The sequence below is a fragment of the Mustela nivalis genome, assembly GCF_964662115.1.
Source record: "Mustela nivalis genome assembly, chromosome: 5".
Taxonomy (NCBI): Eukaryota; Metazoa; Chordata; class Mammalia; order Carnivora; family Mustelidae; genus Mustela; species Mustela nivalis.
This window is the reverse complement of record NC_139024.1, coordinates 72,899,594-72,923,729: the sequence shown is the minus strand read 5'-3', so window position 1 is coordinate 72,923,729 and position 24,136 is coordinate 72,899,594. Positions and strand designations below refer to the sequence as shown.

Genomic DNA, 24,136 nt, shown 5'->3' with positions numbered 1-24,136 from the left:
AATAAAAGAAAAATTGAAAAAAATTCATGGAAACAAATGATAATGAAAACACAATGGTTCAAAATCTGTGGGACACAGCAAAGGCAGTCTTGAGAGGAAAATATATAGCGATGCAAGCCTTTCTCAAGAAACAAGAAAGGTCTCAAATACACAACATTACCCTATGCCTAAAGGAGCTGGAGAAAGAACAGCAAAGAAAGCCTAAACCCAGCAGGAGAAGAGAAATAGTGAAGATCAGAGCAAAAAACCAATGAAATAGAAACCAAGAAAATGATAGAACAAATCAATGAAACTAGGAGCTGGTTCTTTGAAAGAATTAATAAGATTGATAACCCCCTTGCCAGACTTATCAAAAAGAAAAGAGAAAGGACCCAAATAAATAAAATCATGAATGAAAAAGGAGAGATTACAACCAACACCAAAGAAATACAAACAATTATAGGAACATATTATGACCATAATTTGGAATTTGGAAGATGGATGCATTCCTAGAGACATATAAACAACCAAAACTGAACAAGGAAGAAATAGAAAACCTGAACAGACCCATAACAGTAAGGAGATTGAAGCAGTCATCCAAAATCTCCCAACAAACAAGAGCCCAGGGCCAGATGGCTTCCCAGGGGAATTCTACCTACCATTTAAAGAAGAATTAATTCCTATTCTCCTGAAACTTTGCCAAAAAAATAGAACTGAAAGGAAAAGTTCCAAACTCATTTTATGAGGCCAGCATTATCTTAATACCAAAACCAGACAAAGACCCCATCAAAAAAGATAATTACAGACCAATATCCTTGATGAATACAGATGAGAAAATTCACACCAAAATACTAGCCAACAGGATCCAACAGTACATTAAAAAGATTATTCACCACAACCAAGTGGGATTTATTCCAGGGCGGGAAGGTTGTTGGTTCAACAACCGCAAATCAATCAATGGGATACAATACATTAAGAAAAGAAGGAACAAGAGCCATATAACACAGAAAAAACATAGGTGCAGAAAAAACATTTGACAAAGTACAGCATCTTTTCTTGATCAAAACTCTTCAAAGTGTAGGGATATAGGGTATGTACCTCAATATCATCAAAGCCATCTATGAAAAACCCACTGCAAATATCATTCTCAATGGAGAAAACTGAGAGCTTTTCTGCTAAGGTCAAGAACACAGTAGGGTTGTCCATTATCACTACTGCTATTCAACATAGCACTAGAAGTCCTATCCTCAGCAATGAGACAACAAAAAGAAATTAAAAGCATTCAAATCAGCAAAGAAGAAAAGAGAAAGGACCCAAATAAATAAAATCATTTTTTTTATCACTCTTTGCAGATGATATGATACTTTATGTGGAAAACTCAAAAGACTCCACTCCAAAGCTGCTAGAACTTGTATAGGAAATCAGTAATGTGTTAGGATATAAAATCAATGCACAGTAATCAGTTGCATTTTTATACACCAACAGCAAGACAGAAGAAAGAGAAATGAAGGAGTTAATCCCATTTACAATTGCACCCAAAACCATAAGATACCTAGGAATAAACCTAACCAAAGAGGCAAAGAATCTATACTCAGAAAACTATAAAGTACTCATGAAAGAAATTGAGGAAGACACAAAGAAATGGAAAAATGTTCCATGCGCCTGGATTGGAAGAACAAATATTGTGAAATATTGTGAAAATGTCTATGCTACCTAAAGCAATCTACACGTTTAATGCAATCCCTATCAAAATCCAACCCATTTTTTTTTCAAAGAAATGGAACAAATATTCCTAAATAATCCTAAAATTTATATGGAAGCAGAAAAGACCTTGAATAGCCAGAGGAATATTGAAAAAGAAAACATAATTCCAGACTTCAAGCTCTATTACAAAGCTGTCATCATCAAAACAGTATGGTGCTAGCACAAAAACAGACACTTAGGTCAGTGGAATGGAATAGAGAACCCAGAAATAGACCCTCAATTCTATCAACAACTCGTCTTTGACAAAGCAGGAAAGAATGTCCAATGGAAAAGAAGACAGTCTCTTCAACAAATGGTGTTGGGAAAATTGGACAGCCACATGCAAAAAAATGAAACTGGACCATTTCCTTACACCACACACAAAAATAGACTCCAAATGGATGAAAGACCTCAATGTGAGAAAGGAATCCATCAAAATCCTTGGGGAGAACACAGGCAGCAACCTCTCCAACTTCAGCCACAGCAACTTCTTTCTAGACACATCACCAAAGGCATGGGAAGAAAGGGCTAAAATGAACTATTGGGACTTCATCAAGCTGAAAAGCTTTTCCACAGCAAAGAAACCAGTCAAGAAAACCAAAAGACAACAGACAGAATGGGAGAAGATTTGCAAATGACATATCAGATAAAGGGCTGGTATCCAAAATCTATAAAGAACTTATCAAACTCAACACCCAAAGAACAAAGAATCCAATCAAGAAATGGGCAGAGGACATGAATAGACATCCCTGTAAAGAAGACATCCAGATGGCCAACAGACACATGAAAAAGTGCTCCACATCTCTCAGCATCAGGGAAATACAAATCAAAACCACAATGGGATACCACCTCACACCAGTTAGAATGGCTAAAATTAACAATTCAGGAAACAGATGCTGGCAAGGATGCAGAGAAAGGGAAACCCTCCACTATTGGTGGGAATGCAAACTGGTACAGCCATTCTGGAAAACAGCATGGAGGTTCCTCAAAAAGTTGAAAATAGAGCTACCCTATGACCCAGTAATCACACTACTGGGTATTTACCCTAAAGAAACAAATGTAGTGGTCCAAAGGGGCACATGCACCCAAATGTTTATAGCAGCAATGTCCATCAACAGATGATGTCCATCAACAGATGATGTCCATCAACAGATGAATGGATAAAGAAGATGTTTTATATATATATATATATATATATATATATATATATATATATATATAATACACACACACACACACACATATATATATAGGAATACTATGTAGCCATCAAAAGAAATGAAAATGAAATCTTGCCATTTGCAATGACATAGTTGGAACTAGAGGGTATTATGTTAAGTGAAATAAGTCAATCAGAGAAAGACAATTATCATATGATGTCTTTGATATGAGGAATTTGAGAGGCACAGTGGGGAGTGATGGTAGGGAAGGTAAAAATGAAACAAGACAGGATTGGGAGAGACACAAATTATTACAGACTCTTAATCTCACAAAACAAACTAAGGGTTGCTGGGGGGAGGGTTGTAGGGAGAGAGTGTTTGGGTTTTAGATATAGGGGAGGGTATGTCCTATGGTGAGTGCTGTGAAGTGTGTAAGCCTGACAATTCACAGACCTGAACCCCTGGGGCTAATAATACATTATATGTTAATAAAAAATTAAAAATTAAAAAAAAGAAAAAAGAACATGTCCAAACTAAGAAAACATGTAAGTGGTAAGTATAAGGGCACAGGTAACCTGCACTTACAGAAGGTTGCCTTACCATACCAGAAGTCAGCCTCAGGTTGCCACATTTCCATTACAATTAGTCCTGATGACTGACTCCTTTTGAGATTCATCATGTAAAGCCCTCTGCCACTAATACCATATTGATGGCAGAAAGGAAGTGAAAGGAATATAGGAGAGGAAGTCAGATCAGGTTAGTTTTTTATTGCTCATAACAAATTCAAATTTGGGGCCTTAAAACTTTATCCACTTACTGTCTCACAGTGTCTGTAGGTCAGAAGTCCACACATCCTGTAAGCTAGCTTCTCTGCTCAGCAGCTAAGAAAGATGTGACCAAGATACCGGCTTAGGATGTGTTCCATCTGGGGCTCAGGGTCCTTTCCCAAGCTCATTAGGTTGTTAGAATTCAATCTTTTGCAGTTACAGGGCTGAAGTTTCTGAGGACTGCTCTCAGCTTCCAGACCTAACTCTCAGGTCCTAACAATATAGTCCTGTCCCAGCACCAAAGCTGTTTCTTTAGAGGCAGCAGGAGAATCTCCCTCCAAACTGTAATAACAGTCTTATACAGCACAACCTAATTAAGGGAGTGACCGTCTCTCATATTCACTGATCTGATCCACTCTCTAGGTCATATATACCAATAGGCAGGAATTTGGAAGCCATCTTAGGATTCTTCTCGACCACACAGTAGTTACAAGGAGAATTTTAATATAGTGTTAAAAGTATGGTTTATTGATCTCTGTGTGTTTTAATATAGTGTGAAAAGTATGATTTACTGATCCCTGTGTGTCTTATGAACGCATGGAAGACAGAGTTTCTGCCCCAAAGAATGGGAATTGAATCTTCAGCAAAAATAAAAAATAGGTATGAAACTCAGGAAAAGTAAACTAAGGCATCAAGGGATTTAAACTAAAATCTAGTGGCAACATAATAGGAAAGATTATTTTTCTTAAAATCGGGAGTTAGTGTTCAAACAATGGTGATTAATATTTTTGAAGCAAAATTGTAATGTTGCTAATTTTAAATACACTGCACAACAATACAGCAAATAGTCAGTGTAGTATGCTTTGTGACTTGCCAGATGGGTAATTCAACCTAAACCATCTCCCCAACTTCAATTCCTCATCTTCCAAAAAGACATAAACTGGTTGATATGACCTGCAACATGGCAGCTTTGACCTATGCTGAAAAACAAAATTTTAACACCTAATCCATTAACAGATCAACTCAGTGGTCAATAAATGTCTTTAGCTAAATAACTTAATATGTCCAATTAAATAATTTTAAGTGATTGTTCTATAAATCTGTTTACTCTGTTTCATTTGCTTCTTATTTTAAAGTCCAATATCAAAGGTTGTTACCCTGATTCTTAGATCACTATATAATACTTTCAATAAAAGCCTAAAGATTAAAGACCATCTTGCCTCTTAAACTACACTGCAGTCCCTTTCTGAATGGTACAGTTTTCTAAATAATCCAAATATTTTCTGGGTTATTATAAATTTTTAATATTCAAATATTATTTAAATGCCAGATATGTGGAAGTGTATTATACAGTTTGATCTGCTTTAGCTGACTTTTTCCTATATTCTCTCTTTCTAAAATCATATTGCCAAGGTACTTTTGAAAGCATAAAGAAATTCCCCTGAAAGTATGACAGTGGAGTGCTAGAATATCAAATAAATTCTGCTTTTATTGAAAAGAAAATTATGGGACGCCTGGGTGGCTCAGTGGGTTAAGCCGCTGCCTTCGGCTCAGGTCATGATTCCAGGGTCCTGGGATGGAGTCCCACATCGGGCTCTCTGCTCAGCAGGGGGCCTGCTTCCCTTCCTCTCTCTCTGCCTGCCTCTCTGCCTACTTGTGATTTCCCTCTGTCAAATAAATAAATAAAATCTTAAAAAAAAAAAGAAAATTATGACACTAAAATACAGAGTAATATAAAGCTGAACATATGCACAAAACGTCCACTAGAAAGGATACAAAGCAAAATGTTAAATCTGTATATATAATATGGTATGTTATACTTCAGTTTCCATAGCAACTTTCTTGACAGATGTTAACATGGATATTGCTGTGAAATACAAAATAGCATGAAATAAAGTTATGCATATTTTCAGTCAGTGATTAGCTTACTACACACAGAATTGCAGAAGCTAAACTACATATCACTGAACCAAGCACAAAAGAATTTGACAAATCTGAGAGGTTTGTAGTATAGCATTAACAAGATCTATATTAGGGACAAATTATTCAAATATCAAATTGCATAGCTCTTAATAATAGTACCTCTAATCAGAACAGGGGATTTTGATGAAAAAGAAATTCTTTCTATGAGTAGAGTTTTTCCTATTTTGTAGTCCTGTAGGGGGGTGTTTTTGTTATTTTTTTTTTCTTGGCATATTATAGTTTATAACTGTTACAACAGAAATCAGCGTGATGTCTTTCTTTAAAAATTCACTGGGCCTCTTGGGCTATCACAAGATAGACCCTAATTCCAAATAACTTCACTATAAAGGAATTTTTTTCTTAACTTGAAAATCCTGAAATGGTATTGTCTGATGGCTTCTCTTTCATTTACTCTTAAGAATTCATCTCCATTACTTTACATACATCACTCTACCAAGGTCACAGATGACCTTCACATTGCAAACCAACAGTCAAATTTTAGGTTTTTTACTTTGTTACCTATTAGTACAATTGGTCATGGTTGATCATTCACTATAGCTTAAAACACTTTGCTTGTCTGCCTGAACACTAGTGTGGCCAATTGTTGTTGGTTTGCTTTTCAAAATATTCTGATTCTTTAACACCATTGGTCAAATCCTCTAAATGTTTTCCATGTCATTCAGAATAAAATCGTGGGCCTGCGAGCCCTCCATAGTTCTTCCTCCCCTCTTCCTCATCTCCTACCATCTCCCTCTTTTTGCTTCAGCGACACAGAACACCTTGTTCCACCTTAGAACCTCTGAAGTCACTATTTCCTCTGCCAAGATCTCTTCGTCCAGATTATCAAAATGACATCCTTCCTTCCTTCATTGAAATTTCTGCCCTAATTTCTCCTTTGCAGTACTGCTTTCCTTGATCATCCTTTCTTAAATAAAAAATTTCTCTCACTCCTTGTTTTATTTATTTATTATTTTTTTTTTTTTTGCACTTGGCTTTGGGTGGATGGATGGGTGATGGATGGACTCATGTCTCTTTCCTAAGAGCAGAAAAATTTCCTGTTGTGTTCATTGCTGTAGACTTAGATCCCCCAACTGTGTCTAGAGTAATGTAGGTGCTTTACAAATGCTTTTCAAAAGTGTGAATAAGTCAATCCAGGAGTTCAGACAGTATAATTGAGGCCTTTTCCCTCTCTCCCCTCAGCAATTCTCATTTCTCATTCTACATTCTCATTCTACATTCATGCGAATACAAGTGTTAAGCAAAATGTATACCAGCAGCTGAAGGCTCACATACTCTGAAATAACCCATCTCAGTTTAAATTTTTTTTTTTTCTTGGTAAGCAGACACTGATAGCAGAAACATGATCTTATCGGCCCTCTTTGGATGCTATGCCTCTTCTGGACCAATTATTGCATCTAGAGAAATACAGTACTCTATCTCATATAGTCCAGGTCATGGGACTCTCTAGGAGATAAATAGTCAGAGCACTAATACTAATGGTCCCTTCTGACCACAAGGGTAGGCTAAAAATGGTTTCTTCAAAAAAAGCATTTCTGGAAGGACAAATAACATGCCTCCTAATATTTAACATTGTATGCCAATATGAAGGGCACTAATGTGCTGATACAAACATAGCAGGTACTTAAGGAAGGAAAATGGCAACTCTTGCTGCCTAGGAGTACAATGCACCCTAGGACAGTCTCATCTTGCTACTGTGTTCTCTGAGCGTTATGTCTCTGTGACTCATTTTCATGGCAATCCCACCTCATAAGAATATTCTGAGAATAAATATGATGACAAATATGATAATATAGTTTACTGTAATAAGGATACAATTAGTCTGAGAATATGACCTCAGCCCAGATTTTCAGTTCCTAAAGTGCATCTCCAAAAGAGTCAGTACTGGCTCTAAACCTAAGCAAAACTGAGTAACTGAGTTTAATCAGACTCTGCCACTAACTAGTTATGACCTCAGGGATCCAGCTTAAAGCCTCTAGCGTGGGATTCCCCACCAGTAAATGACAGATAAGTTACCTAAATTACAAGGTTGAAATGAAACTAAATCGTGGTCATGTCTATAAAGCACCTTCTCTGCTACCAGTATATACAGAAAATATAAATTACTGTCATACTCCAAATCCCACATTACCTATGGAAAAGCTCACCTATACTTTTCAGTTTCTTTGATAAGTTCTTCCTTATGTGTTCTTGTATCTCAGGGTTCTTTCTTTTTTTTTTTTTTTTTTTTACTGGAATAATATTTATTCCAATATCTACAACTTGAAGTCCTATTAACTTTTCAAAATTCCTATCAAGTACCATTTCTTAGTGAGAGTATCCAAACTTTCTAATCAGGATTAATCTCTCCTTCCACTGGGCTCCCACAGTATTTTAAACATCCTGCCTAATATGTTGTATTATTTGTGTTACTAACTTTTTTTTTGGCTGGTCTAGGAACTCAGTGCACTGCAGAATGTAATTACATACATATCAATAAGTGAAAGGATCTTGTGTTGATAATTCAAATCGGTTTCATTTTAATTCCTCCATATTCTTATAAAATCATGTTAATGAAAATAAGCTTAAATGCACAAGTGAGAAATTGGTTCAAACTACTAATAACATTCCTTCAAGACTATTTTGGTAGCAATATGCTATAAGCATGTTCAAGGAAAAAATTACTCCTCCCAGTAATTGAAAATATGTTTTAGAATGATGAATTAAGGGCGCCTGGGTGGCTCAGTGGGTTAAGCCGCTGCCTTCAGCTCAGGTCATGATCTCAGGGTCCTGGGATCGAGTCCCGCATCGGGCTCTCTGCTCAGCAGGGGCCTGCTTCCTTCCCTTCCCCTCTCTCTGCCTGCCTCTCTGCCTGCTGTGATCTCTCTCTGTCAAATAAATAAATAAAATCTTTAAAAAAAATGATGAATTAATAAATAGAAAATCATTTAAAATTTATCATTTTTCAAAGGTTCTATATCCATGTAATGCAAAGAGTTGGTATATAGAGAATAATTTTCATATATCTGAATATCAACATAATAATCTGAAGTAACTTTCTTATTCTCCTTAGGCTCTTCTGTTTAAATTGAAGCTGGGTGCCATACAATTCATCATTCTCAACTGCTGTCCTCATTCATTTCTTTGTCAAAAGCAATCATGTGATGTCTCATTAGAAGAGAAAGAAATAACTGCAAATGCTCTGTTCTTTGTAGAATGAATATCATAATCTGCCAGATAATTTCTCACATAGATCATAATAGTTCTGTTCTTTAGGAAAACTCCATTAATAACATCAGTTTCTAACAAAAAAAAGTTTGAAATGTTACTATTTTACTGATTGCTAGCTACTTATTCATCATTTTATATATGTTAGTAGGTGATCACAAATGTAGAGGGAAGAGAAAGAAGGCTTTCAGATCCAGAATAGATGCACTTGGGGCGCCTGGGTGGCTCAGTGGGTTAAGCCACTGCCTTCGGCTCAGGTCATGATCACAGGGTCCTGGGATCGAGTCCCGCATCGGGCTCTCTGCTCAGCAGGGAGCCTGCTTCCCTCTCTCTCTCTCTGTCTGCCTCTCCATCTACTTGTGATTTCTCTCTATCAAATAAATAAATAAAATCTTAAAAAAAAATGTCTGTCAAAATAGATGCACTCAACTCTAGGAGGATTGCAATCCTGTTAATGAAAAACATTTAAGTCACTATTTTAGAAAAACTCTATCAAGTATGGTTGTACAATTCCCACTTCCTAGCAAAATACAAATACCAGACAAGACAGTACTAGAGAAGGAAATGATAAAAGTATGCAATTTGGGATATCAGCCCTAAAACAAAGCAGTCCATGGCTAGCTCAAGAACAAATATCCCTAAAGGATTTTAAAGGATATCTCTGCATCTGTCACATTTGTTCATATTCATAAAAGTGAACCTATAACACCAAAGGCATATTAAATAGACTTTAGTACAATTTATTTCAGAACAGGGAAAATTATACATTTAAGAATGATTTATGTAAGGGGCGCCCGGGTGGCTCAGTGGGTTAAAGCCTCTGCCTTCAGCTCAGGTAATGATCCCAGGATCCTGGGATTGAGCCCCGCGTCGGGCTCTCTGCTCCGAGGGGAGCCTGCTTCCTCCTCTCCTCTCTCTCTCTGCCTGCCTCTCTCCCTACTTGTGATTTCTCTCTCTCTCTGTCAAAATAAATAAAATCTTTAAAAAAAAAAAAAAAGAATGATTTATGTAAAACTATTCGAATCTGAGAAAATATTTGTTCCATTTGAGAGGGGTAAACATTGGAAACATTCCTTAAAAATCTTCTCTGAAATAGTTTACTTCCTAGAGCCTTAATCTGTTTAGGCCGCTTTAACAATATACCACAAACTGGGCAGTTTATAAATGGCAGAAATTTATTACTCAGAATTCTGGAGCCTGGGAAGTCCAAGATCAAGGCACTAACAGATTCCGTGTTTAGTGAAAACTCTCTTCTGGGTTTCAGACTATCAGCTTCTTGTGTACTCCCATAGCAGAAGGGGTGAGGGATCTCTCTGGGGTCTCTTTTATACAGACACTAATCTGTGGTAGAAAGCTCAGTTCTCATGATCTAATCACCTTCCTAACACTCCACCCTAATACGTTGGGTGTTAAAATTTCAACATATAAATTTAGGGAGGATGGGAACATAAACTTCCAGCTCATTGCACCATCTGGGGTCAATTTTTGTGTATGGTGTGTGGTAGGGATCTCATTTTATCTTCTTTATCAGTATCCATTTTTCTGTCATTATTTAATGAACAATCTCTCTTTTGACCACTGATTTGTCATAACACCTCTGCCATTTACTGAAAGTTTCATATATGTAAGTATATTTTTGGACATTAATTCTATCTCCATTCATTTTTTCAATTTAGTACTAATGCCACATTCTTTTGATTACTGTAACTTCAGCGTAAGTCTTAATGTCACGTAGAGTGATTTCACTTCACCTGTACTCTTCTTTAGTGATTACCTGGTTATTCTTGTCCCTTAGCTTATTTACATTTATATTTTATATTTTAAGGCACCTTGTCACTTTTTCAAATTCTATTTTTAAAAAAGTTAGATTGGTGAATTAATTCAGAAAGAATTCACATTTTAACACTGTATCTTCCATCCATAAATTGAACTCTCAATTCCCTATTTAGGACACTAGTCTTTATTTGACATGTTTCTCATTGTGGTTTTAACTTCATTTTTCTAATGCATAAAGATGTGGAATAACTTTTGCCTTTTGTCCATTTTGTCCTTTTTTCCATTTTCTTTTTTTTTTTAAGATTTTTAAAATTTATTTCACAGAGAGAGAGATCACAAGTAGGCAGAGAGACAGGCAGAGAGAGAGAGGAGGAAGCAGTCTCCCTGCTGAGCAGAGAGCCCGATGCGGGGCTCAATCCCAGGACCCTAGGATCATGACCTGAGCCAAAGGCAGAGGTTTTAACCCACCGAGCCACCCAGGCACCCCCTTTTTTCCATTTTCTAATTCTATCATTTGCTATTTTACTGTTCAATTTTCAGTGTTCTTTTTTTTTTTTTAATTAAATATTTGAGGTGGGGGATGGGGCAGAGGAAGAGGGAGAGAGAATCTTGAGCAGACTCCACACCCAGCTCTGAGCCCAACACAGGGCTCAATCTCACAACCATGAAATATGACCTGGGTCAAAAATCAAGAGTCAGAAGCTTAACTGACTGAGCCATCCAGGTGCCCCTCAGTGTCCTTTACATATTCTAGATACTATAGATACTAGTCCTTTTTCAGATAGGTCATTTATAAATACTTTCCCCCAGGATGGAGCATGTCTTTTCAATCTCTTAACAGGGTCTTTCACAAAGCAATTTTTTTATTTTGATAAATTCTAAATTATCAAATTTTCCTTTTATGGAGGGTGCTTTTGGTATCAAATTCAAAAACTTGAGACATGACCATATGTTTCCTTCCTCCTTTAGTTTGTTAATATGGTGTAAAATTTAGCACGGACCAATCAAAACTCAGATCTTTCCCAAAACTGGAGTATTCTTTTTCTAGTCTCCAAAACTAAAAGTGTATAAATTTAGATTAGGATCCTTTTTCTCTATACATTTCCTCAAGACATTTAGGACATTCTCATCAGTTTTTTTCTTTTCCCTTCATTAAGCAACTTTAAGTGGTTGATAGCTGCCAAGGTAACATCAATGTGTAGGAGGGCTATGGAAGGGATCAATAGAGGTAAGGGAGGATGGTTGTACTTTGAGTGCCACCTTTCTTAAGCTTTAAAGCACTATTATTTAATGAAGCCAAAGACAATACTGGAGAGATTAATAATCATTTATAAAGTAGTCAAAATTATTGAAGTAATATCACATATGATATGCTTAATGTCATTAACGTGGTACAGAATCATATGTTGAGGTTTTTCTCTGAGATGGGTATATGGTTTTTATGCTGAATATAAGAGCTTTTTAAAACAAGGAATTAGAAAGTACAAGCTGCTTTATAAGTAAATTAGTTTTTCTGATGTGGCCTTTAGCAGTGAACTAACTATAAATTGAAAATGTGAAACAAACCATCTTCTGGCATGAAAAAATCTCACACAGAAGTTATCTTTGGTAGAGAAACAAATAAAAGACAAAATTAACTCACTGATACTTTTTAATTCCAAGCCACACCCCACCTGAATCATCAAATCTAATGTGGTAAAAAAAATTGAAGTCAATGTTGTGTGATTTAGGTAGTAGCCTAACAATTATTTTTCACTGATCAATGCACATTAATGCTACCCTAGAATTTATTTGATTAAATTTCCCTTTGTTACATATTTGGGGACATTCAAATGAAGTCTTAGTAAAATGTTAATGCCTGATCTGTCCTCCTCAGTAGCAACAGACTGAATTTTTGTGTCACGCACAGACACCAGTCTATTTACTACAGAGATTTTCAGTAAGCCCCTATTGACCACGGAATGAAGCTCAAAACAATGAGTTTTAACCCAACTCCCTGTGAATCTGCTACTAAAATACCTTGCCTATCTTATTTTCCAAGGTTATTCAATTAATAACTCAACATCTTAGCCAAATTAGAAGACTTACTGTATCTTTTGAAAACTTTAAATTTTCAGTTAATGTCTTTGATCCTGCTGTTTTCTCTTCCTAGAAAGCACAAAAATCTATATAGGTTGCAGAAATTGGTTCAAACGACACATCCTCCAAACACCTTCCTGATTCCTCAAAATAACCACCAAATCACCAAAATTCATTTAAACCTTACTTTTGGTCATTATATCAGTATATGCGGGGTGGGGGGAGGTATTGCTTTGTTTTGTTTTATATATATGTATATAGTTTTGTTTCTCATTAACTCATTGGGAGCAGAGATCATTTCTGATTTATCTTTATATCCAGTAGACTATCTAGAATAAAACTTGGAGGTAATCAAACCCAAACAATGTTACTGAATAAATGCATGATTGGATATGTACCACAAGTGTTTAAAAGTTTCTTTATCAATCGTTTATCTCTAGGAATGAATTTAACAAATTCTATATAAGCTCTGTCAAGGAAAGTTTATGAAGTTCTATTGATAGGTAATAAAGCAACTTTTTATTCTGTCCAAGAGGACATAGTAGGAATGGACCAGATTTAGCCTCCCACCTGACACAACCAAAAACCATGAAACAATGGTTTTAAAGACAAACACTAAGAAAGGAAAGATGACAAAAGGCAAACTTTCTTCTCTAAGATCAGGAACAAGGCAAGGATACCCATTCTCTCTCCTTTCATTCAACATAATATTGGAAGTCCTTGACAGAGCAATTAGGCCATAAAACTAAAAAAATAAAAGGTATAGAATTTGGAAAGGTAGAAGTGAAACTGTCATTATTTATAGAGGACATGATATGACATTTAGAAAACTATAAGAAGTCTACCAGAAAGCTATTATAACTAATAAATGAATTCAGCAAAGTCAGAGGATACAAAATCAGCAGATAGAAACCAGTTTCATTTCTATACACAAATAATGAGTTATTAGAGAAACTAAGAAAACAATTCACTTACAATATTATCAAAAAGAATAAAATGCCTAGGAACAAATTTAACTAAGCAAGTAAAAGACATGATCTTTGAAAACTATAAACCACTGATGAAAGAAAGTAAAGATACCACAAATAAATGTAAAGACAATGCTCATGGATTAGAAGAATTAATATTGTTAAAATGCCCATACTACCCAAAGCAATTCACAGATTCAATGCAATGCCCATCAAAATACAACAGCATTTTTCACAGAACTAGAACAAAGAATCTTAAAATTGTATGAAACCACAGTAGACTCTAAATAGCCAAAGCAATCTTAAGAAAGATCAAAGCTGGAGATAGCATATTTCCTTATTTCAAACCATATTACAAAGCTATAGTAATGAAAACAGTGGTGTACCTGCATGAAAACAGACACATAGATCAACACAATAGAATATACAGTCAATTAATCTATGACAAAAGAGGCAAAAATATACAATGGGAAAAAGATAGTATCTTCAATAAATGGCATTGGACAAACTGGACAGCTAAATGCAAAAGAATGAAATTGGACCACTGTTTTATACCACACACAAAAAATAAATTCAAAATGGATTAAAGACTTGAATGTAAGACCTGAAACCATAACACTCCTAGAAGACAACACAGACAGTAAGCTTTTTAACATCAGGCTTAGCCATATTTTTTTTTTTTTGGACCTGTCTCAGGCAAGGGCAGAAAAAGGTAAAACAAACAAATGGGATTACATTAAACTAAAAATCTTCTGCACAGTGGAGGAAACCATCAACAAAATGAAAAAGTAACCTACTAAATGGCAGAAGATATTTGTAAGTCATACATCCAATAAGGCGTTAATATCCAAAATAGGCAAAGAACTCATATAACTTAATGTCAGAAAAGCAAAGAATCCAATTAAAAAATGGAGAGAGGACTTGAATTGAAATTTTTCTGAAGAAGACATGTACCTTCATTAGGTGTTTCTCCTTATAAAAATAATTTGATAAACTGAATCTGAATCTAATCAATCTCCTAAATCCAAGGGGCAATTTAAAGGGAATACAGTGGACAGAGGAGTATGAAAAACTACACAACAGGGACATAATCAACAAACTTCAGACTAGTAAGCTCTGAAGGACCCATTTCTTCAACAAAAAATTCACAAGGGATAAAAAAAAAAAAGATGGTAGGATTGAAGAAGATGTAAAGACATGTTTGCATCTGATTCAAACGAAAACATTAAAAATTAAGACATTTATGTGACATTTGGAGTTTTATCAACGTCAGGAATTATAGCTGATGCTTAGGTGTTTTTAATGTTATTACAGTTATTTGTTTATGAATTTTATCTTCTAGACATATGTATGGATATATGTAACAGTTGAAAGTATAAAATATTTGGGTTTTGCTTCAAAATAATAGAAGAGGGAGAAAAGTGAATGAGTGTATAAACAAAACAAGATTGGACTTGAGTTGATATATTTTTTTTAACACTTTGTTTATTTTTAAGTAATCTCTATGCCTAACACGGTCTAGAACTCAGGACTCCTGAGATCAAAAATCACATGCTCTGACAACTGAGCCAGCAAGGCAACCCAAGCCAGTAGTTGTTAAAACAGGTTTGTCTATAATGAAAATGAGTTCCTTAAATCTATTCCTCCACACAGGAAGCTTCTAGGACACTAGTAATATCCTACTTCTTGCCCTGGTGGTAGTTACATGGGTGTGATTATTTGAGGTATGTCATACGTTGTAAACTTGAGCTTTATCACTTTTCTGAATGGGTTCATATACTATATTAAGGGATTCTCCTTCTGTGGTTTCCTCCCCTTCACAATTCTCCCTGCTCTCTCTGGCTTGCCAAGACTCCTTTCTGTGGTTGTTCTATCTTAGGATTTCTCTACCTTGGCACTACTGATATTTTCAGCCAAATAATTATTTGTTGTGGGGAGCTGTCCTTGCATTGTAGGACATTGAGCACCCCGACCTCCAGCCCTTCATTTTAACACCAGAAATGTCTCCAGACTTTACCAAATGTCTCCTCTAGAACAAAATCCCCTTGTTGAGAACTATTTGCTTTAGCCAGCAAGATGTCACTATTGCCTCTAAAGTGTGAGCTATCCACAGAGCACTTCTGATAACTGAGTCTGAACTTGGGACAAAACCATGACAAACAAGAAAAATACCATCTCCCCTCCCATGCCAGTAATTTTTCCATGTTTGACTCTCTTGCACAAACTGCCTGTTTTTCTTTACTTTTCAGAAATCTTAGGGAGTTTGAAGATCTTATTGCTTGTCATGTTTGCTTTTGTATTTGCCCAGAGTCTATATTTGCTAAGGGGATGAGGTGCAGAGAACTCACACTTCCACAGTGGAATTAGAACTTAGAGTAGCCTCCATTTCCCTCCTGACCCAAATACACCCATTAGAAGTAGGTATCTAGTATCTAGTACTAGTGGTATCTAGTTCTATGACTATTCATATTTTTTTCTTTATATCTAAAATTTCTATTTTACTAAAATATATCTCGGTGTCAACTTTTCTGAACAATTTTCTCTGGTCAACATAATAGCATTTCAATATGTGGATTTAATTTTTTTTTTTAAGAAAAATTAGAAATTTTTTTACATTTTTTTCTTTTCCATTATTTTTCTTTTTCATACCCCAATTATACACATGTTTGGTTTTTTGTATTTATATTCAACATTTGTCATGCTTCCTCTATTTATTTTTAATATTTCTCTAATTTCTGCTTAACTGTTCTTGGTTTCTTATCTCTATCATCTCTTTTTTCTAGTGTCTCTCATACCTAGTCTTCTTTCCAAATTCATCTCTGACTTTTTCTCTACTTTTCTTTTAAATATAAGTTCTACCACTTCATTTAATCTCCTATTTTCATGACTTCTCCATCCTGAGGTTTTTAATATATATTTCCAATATTCCTCCCAAACAATATAGGAATCTTATTATGCTTAAATTTTAATCATTATTTTCTAAACAAATGTTTTTTATCTTATATTTATTTTAGAGCTTTCATTGGTACCTTCTTTGGTATTTTTAAAATTAATCATTATAACCTTTATTTTGTTGCACTCATGATTGCTTAAATTTATTTATGTATTTGGAAACCAAATTGTATGCCATACGTGTATCCAATTTCTTCCTTCTGAATGCAATTTCTTCTTCCTGAGATACATCTTTTCAGAAATTTTTAAGAGAATCTCTGATGGAAAAGTTATTCTTCTTTGTTTTAAAATTATCTTCCTGTTGCCATCATATGTGAATAAGAACTAGGCATATAAACTTAGGTCAAAAGTTATTTTTCTTCACTGTTCTCAAGCTATAATTCCATTATTGTCTGGCATATTAGTTTGCTAGGACTAGTGCTAACAAACTAGTACACACTGAGAAGCTTAAACAATAGAAATTTATTGCCATGCCGTTCTAGAACTATGAGAGAAAGATGTGTTCTAAGCCTCTCTCCCTGGCTTATAGATGGCCATATTCTCCACATGTCTTTTCACATCTTCACCCCTCAATGTGTACCTGTTTCTAAATTTCACATTTTTATAAGGGCACCAGACATATTGGATTATGGACCCATACTACTCTAGTGTGACCTCAAACTTACTTAACTGATTATATCTGCACTGACTCATTTACAAATAAGGTAACATTCTGAAGTAGTGGGGGATTAGAATTTCAACATATAAATTATTAGGGGAAACAATTCAATCCATTGCATTTGGTCTTTTTCTCCATTGAGAAGTCCAATTATGTTCTGTGGACAATATTTTTTTACTTTGATTATTTTTAAGATTTTTCTTATAAATCATGATCCTATAGCTCATTACAATATTTATGGATATAGATTTATTTTTATAAATTTTTCTTGAGACTTAGTAAACTGTTGATTTTTTAATATTAAAAAGTGTTTATGATTTTAATCACTTATGAGAAAATCTCTTCTTATATTGGCTCTATCACACTATACAAACACTAGATCTATCTCACTCTTACCCCCTCTTCCATCTTCTTAATTTTTTTCTGTATCTTGCATTATGGATAACTCTTCAGATCTATATTCCAGTTCATAGATTCTCCTTTTAACTGCACCTAACCTGCCTTCAATGGTCTTATTATAAAAAATTTAAAATAATAATAATAGTAACATTGCTTTTTCTAGAGGTCCTATTTATCATTTTTCAAAGCTGCATTTTTTTCATAACATGTTATACTTTTCAGTTTATTTTTGTGTTGATATTATCAATGTAAATTCACTTACTTTATAATTCTTAACATGTATTCTGTATTCTTAATTCTGTATTCTAAAGTTCTGTGTGCCTAACTCTGCTGTTATATCTTTTGATAGTAGATTTTCCCCCTCGTTTTAACTTATAATTGTAAGATCACCTGTAGAGGAGATTATTTTCTCTGTGTTAACTGTGTGTGGCCTGGAGTGTAAAACTGCCCTCTTAGTTACTTCTCCCAGGTGAAGTGTTAGTATCACTGGTTCAAGATAATTTATTTCATTAATTTCTTACCTTACGAGCATTCCTGAAAATCCGAAGCAATACAAATTAGTATTGCAAATCAGTACAAGTTTGTCAAGTTTTCCCCCCTCAGAGTCTCAATTGAAAAAAATATTTTTCTTCTTCCTAAGCATAGAAGTGTTTTTTAGCTTACATTTTCTCTCAGGTAGACTTCTAATTTTATTTAGGGGTAGTAATTTTTTTCTGTTCCTAATGACTGAAGATTTCTTTAGAACACCATGCAGATAAGACCACTGTCTTATAATTTTACTAATAATTTAGTGGTAATGATAGGACAGTGAGGATAGTAATGAAAATCTAACAGCACAGAGGGTAACATAAAACTGAATTAGACATTTCTAAAGTATATTAGTCTTCACCCACCTCTAGCCCATTCAGAAAAAGAAAAGTCTATATAATTAAGACTCCATCTTTTCTTTCATTCATTCATTCATTCATTCTGCTGACAGAGATTTAAAATTCTATTGTTATTATGAAAATAATATATTCTTCCATCTTCTCCACTAATTAAATACTATGTCTACCTTGGCACAATCAAACCTCATTGAGTTGCTCTATTAGCCCTTTAGCTTTCAGATTACAGTTTTTCCTTACCACAAACAAGATCAAATTATAGAATAAAATGAAGTCTAATTTTTTAGATAAATTCTGAGTAGTCCTTAGTGTGACACGTTAATTTTCATGAATGTAAGAAGGCATTTAATCATTCTGCATGGTTGTAATTATTCTTTATGGTATAAACTGATGAGACCCTATTTTGGCTACAGTGTGGTTTCTAGTGTGAGAGACCTACTTATGTTTTCTCAGGAAAATTACAGACATATGCATTGATAAATGTAAAGAGAAAGCCTTAATTTTCTTGTTTTCCATAGCTTATATTAATGTTTAAGATAAATTAAATTTTTCTCCAGGTTTTTATTTAAATTGCAGTTAGCTAACATAGTGTGATATTAGTTTCAGGTATAGTATATAGTGACTCATCATTTCATACAATACCCAGTGTTCATTCCAAGTGCCCCCCTTATTACCCATCATCCATTTAGCCCATGCCCCCACCCACCTCTGCTCCAGCAACCCTCAGTTTGTTCTTTAGAGTTAAAAGAGTCTATTTCTTGATTTGCCTCTCTTTTTTCTCCTATGTTCATTTGGCTTGTTTCTTAAATTCCACATATGAGTGGAAATAAGACAAATACAGTATTTGTCTTATTTTGCTTAGCATAATACTCTCTAGCTCCATCCACATCATTGCAAATGGCAAGATTTCATTCTTTTTTTGTGGTTGAGTAATATTCTTTTTTATGTATATACTACATCTTTATTCATTCATCAGTCAATGGACATTTGGGCTTTTCCCATAATTTGGCTATTGTTGAAAATGCTTCTATATTCCTGGGCTGTAAGATGGTTCAATATTTACAAGTCAATCAATGTGATACACCACATTAATAAAAGAAAGGATAAAAACCATAGGATCCTATCAATAAAGCAGAAAAAGCATTTGACAAAGTACACTCATTCATGATAAAAATCCTCAACAAAGTAGGCTTAGAGAGAACATACCTCAACATAATAAAGGCCATATATGAAAAACCCACAGCTAATATCCTCAATGGGGAGAAACTAAGAGTTTTTCCTCCACCATCAGGAACAAGACAGAGATGTCTATTCTCACCATTGTTATTTAACATTGTACTGGAAGTCCAGACAGTACCTCAGCAGTCAGACAACAAAAAGATATTAAAAAGCATCCAAATTTGCAAAGAAGTAAAACTTTCACTATTTGCAGATGACATGATACTCTATATAGAAAACCCAAAATACTCCTCCAAAAAATTGCTAGAACTGATAACATGAATTCAGTAAAGTTGCAGGATACAAAATCAATGTGCAGAAATATGTTGTATTTCTTTTTTTTTTTTGGAATTTCTAACACCAATAACAGCAAAATTAGTAAAATAATTTCTAGGGACACCTGACTGGCTCAGTTGGAAGAGCAAACGAATCTTGATCTCAGGGTCATAGTTCAAGCCCCATATTGGGTGTAGAGATTACTAAAACAATTTTTTGAAGATTATTTCTATTCTCTTTGTTTTATGTGATATTAAATGGTCTACCTTACAAAGTAGTTTTTAGTGTTATTCTTTTAGAGTGTCTAGCAAGAAGGCCCATATCTAGGTCTATAGTGTAAATATCCTTCCTGTCATGTATATATCCAACTTTTCCAGACACTATGGAAATAAAAATCAGGATGTCCAAGCATTGAAGAAGGCTAAATCTCATTCTAACTACTCCTGGTGGACCTCTGGTCTGTAGACTTATGCATGGATTCATTCTATTGCCACTGGGCCTAGAGCCAACCCATGTGACATCATCATATGGATGATAATTTCAACTCTAGTATTTTCTTAAGCCATAAACATGACACCAATCTTTATACTAACTGGCATGGCAAGAACAAATGTTGTATCTTATTTCATAAAATTCAGCTTCCCAAATCTAGGCTTTCCATATCACCAAAATCACGAGATAGGAAAACCAAGTTTATTCAAGCTTAAAATTCTAATTGTTTTTACATTGATATATATCACAAAAATATTAATACATTTCATACCCATATAGTTTTCTGCATTCTATTTATTGTTAAATGGGTATCAAAATGCTGGTTACATCATCCAGAGCTTCTAGACCAGAGCTTCTAAAAGTTCAATGTTTTTAATTAATTTAAAGTGAAAAACTAGTCATTATTTAAATATGGATTGCTGGACAAAATCTTCAGACAGATATAGTTTAGTAATGATGAGATGGTCGGATAAAACTGATTATAATTCGAGTCATTGTCATTAAAAATGAAGAAACTGTAATTCATACTCTGATAATATGAAACCCTTGATTCTGCCCTACTTTGTTCTATAAATGTTACTGTAGCCTGAAGGATAGTTGGTAAAGTCTTTACCTATATCTGTTATCTTTATACCTAAACTTCTATAATCTTCCCCTAACTCTGCACATAGATACACACACACACACACACACACACACACACACACACACATGCAAACACACACAAGTGCATGCCCACATGGGTGCATCTCATTTTGGGGTATTTCTACTCAATTGCATTGCTAGTGTATATCTCCATCTAGCCAATTGCCACATTGATGTATAACCCTGGTTAATTTTTATTTCTCTCATGATACTTCATGCTGCTTATCTTTGTGTTTCCAGTGTCTGTTTCACTGGCACACAATAGATACTCAATAAATTTTTAGAGAATCTGCCCCTTTTATATTATTTTTTTCTTTTTAAAAATAGTTACTTATCTCACCACAAGCCACTTAACACCCTGATGCAAAATGAATACCTAGTTTGACCCAGAAAGTTGAAAATCTTTTGTCCTTTTCCGCCCTACTCACGTTAGCAAATACTTTTTAAGTTGATAGTACTAATCACCACCTAGTGGCTAGGATGGGGAACTATCTGATTTGATATGTATTATCTGGCACTTTCAAGGCATTTGGGAGGCCCAAACATTCGGAATTAGAAGTTATCAATTACAGCAGGAGCCTCAAGTAATCCCCAGTAGAGTCCAATCTAGGCCTTGGATTATCTTATATCTAGATCGTTTTGTCTGGGGCTTAGACCATTTAATCTTCTTTGGGGATGTTTGCATACAACAGTGAGGTTCCCAATATCAGACTTTCCAGATCCAAATCTCAAATCTACCACTTACACTCTAAATGATCTTAAACAAATCATTTAACCTCCCTATGTCATAGTTTTTTCATCTATAAAATTGGATTTCTCATCTATAAAATAATATTCCCATACAGAACTTCATGCTCATAATATCACATTGAGTTTCCTCTGAGGACTTAGTAACTCCTGTGATTGAATTAATGCAGTAACTGGCATTTAATTAGAACTCAATAGTTGAGTATTATTTCTGCATTGAGCTAGTTTACCTTCCTGGTTAAGTTTGAAAGCACTCCCGATTAGATTCATTATACACATGCAGTTTTTCTCCAGTCCAGGTCCTGGTTTCCATTGTCTTTGTCTGCACTGGTGACTGTTTCTGGCCTACCCTGGCCCTACTTTCTAATTCCAATGCTTGACTCATCATCTTTTCACCCCACAAACTACCTCTTAGCCTGAGGAGATTTGTGTCTGCAGTGTGACTCTTGTATTTCCATTTTTATGACAATAAAGATTTTTCCATCTTGGGTAATTTTCCTTTATCTATAAATACACCACCTTAACCACTTTACTCCTTGTATATTTTTTTTGATCATCCCTTTCTCCTACACTTAAGCTCTATTGTATTGTCATGGCTGATAATACAACTGGAGATCTGTGGAACTACCTGTATCAAGGAAAAAGAGAAAGCTTAAACAGTTGTAAAACAAAAATTAAGCCTAAATTATATGAATGTTACTGATCCTTGAAGACCTTGAAAATGCCCATGAATCCTCCCAAAATCCTGCACAAACCTGCCATTTTCTAACTCCTCATCTATTAGAAGTGTACATTTCTTCAAGAACCAATCTATTGAGAAATATTTTAAAATATTTTTTAAAATATTTTTAAAACTTCTTAAATAATATTATTGTGAAAAACTGAAAACATTTTCTGTAAATATTGATACTTCAAGCTATGTTTTATTGTATCAACAGTGTATTCTATATATAGAACTATATAAAACTAACCACCATCATAAATACTGTTGTTACAGAATAATATAGGCCAAATGAACTCATGATACATGATTCATTTCTAAGTTAGGAACTGAACATAAGAAGAATGAACATGATATCTGATCTGAATTATTTGGGCCTATTCTGCCAGCATGTCCTCCTGTTATCTAAGTTATTGAGTAATTCAATCTTGGTTGTTTCTTTTTTTTCTCCTCCCTGTTGAAACAACTGTGCTTTGAAATTTAGAATAATCAGAACAGCTCAATCAGATACTTTTCAGTCAGATTCCCCTGATCACATTCTGAATATATTACTTAGTGATGACAGTCTTTTGTTCGGTGGGGTGTTCACAGTATGTTGGGCAGTGGAAACATCACTCATGGTGATATTATATGTCTGAGGAACAGGTCAGAATGTGGGAATGCCCTGGTTTGTTGCCCTCAATCAAGTAAGGTAATTTGTTCTCATACATTTGGATGAAATTGCAGTTCCTCTCATCGATAAATAGCTATATAGACTTAAGGTCTCAGTCAGTTCATTCCATTTTTATACTGGACATTCTTCTCCAAATCATGGACCAAAAGCTAAAAAAGGTGAAAGAACAGAGGCCAGTTCCAATTCCTTCTGCCACGTTTCGCTAATCTTCCCTTGGTCTTCCCGTGGTCTTCTCAGAACGCACTGGCAAGCAGCTCCAGAACCAGGCCCAGAGCAATCCGTCAGAGGTCTGCCCAGATCATAATAGATGAGACCCACTCACAGTGCACTCTCCTTACTTTTGAATATAATACAGAGTTTGGGAAATTTTATTTTGTGACTTACTTGATAATTTCGGTTTATTTTCTGATTCTAGATAAATCATTGAAATCATAAAAGGAAAGAAATCCTTAATGCTGGCACTATGATCCTTGTGCTATAAAGAATGATATTACAAGTGATTTTAGTCATAAGGTTTTCTGATGATGGATTTTTGAGTCAGAGTTTTGCACCCAAGGTGTCATACTTCAGAAATAAAAGAAGGAAACTGGAACTTTAATGACAATTTGGTTAGTATCTATGACAAGGAGTCTCTTCTGAGGTTCTTATAACTAGGTTATTCAGGTTCTGCAGGTGCTATTAATTCACTGCCTACAATTTAAATATTTTTTAAGGTTTATTTATTTATTTTAGAGGGAAAGAGAGAGCACATGGGGAGAGGGGCAGGGGGAGAGGAAGAAGGAAACTTTTTTTTATTTAAATTCAATTACCCC

At 34.8% G+C, this 24,136-nt stretch overlaps 1 protein-coding gene across 3 annotated transcripts in view; it reads right to left on the bottom strand.

The window, feature by feature from the left end:
* Positions 1-5,423: 5,423 nt before the first annotated feature.
* The window catches only part of LOC309864677 (uncharacterized protein), a 69,364-nt gene continuing 50,651 nt past the window's right edge, over positions 5,424-24,136 (bottom strand). For all 3 annotated transcript variants that reach the window (XM_082730382.1, XM_082730381.1, XM_082730384.1), the window contains one exon: positions 5,424-5,516. In XM_082730382.1, the coding sequence (XP_082586508.1) occupies positions 5,464-5,516 (53 nt within the window). In that variant the 3' untranslated portion in view covers positions 5,424-5,463. The remainder of the gene's footprint in view (positions 5,517-24,136) is intronic.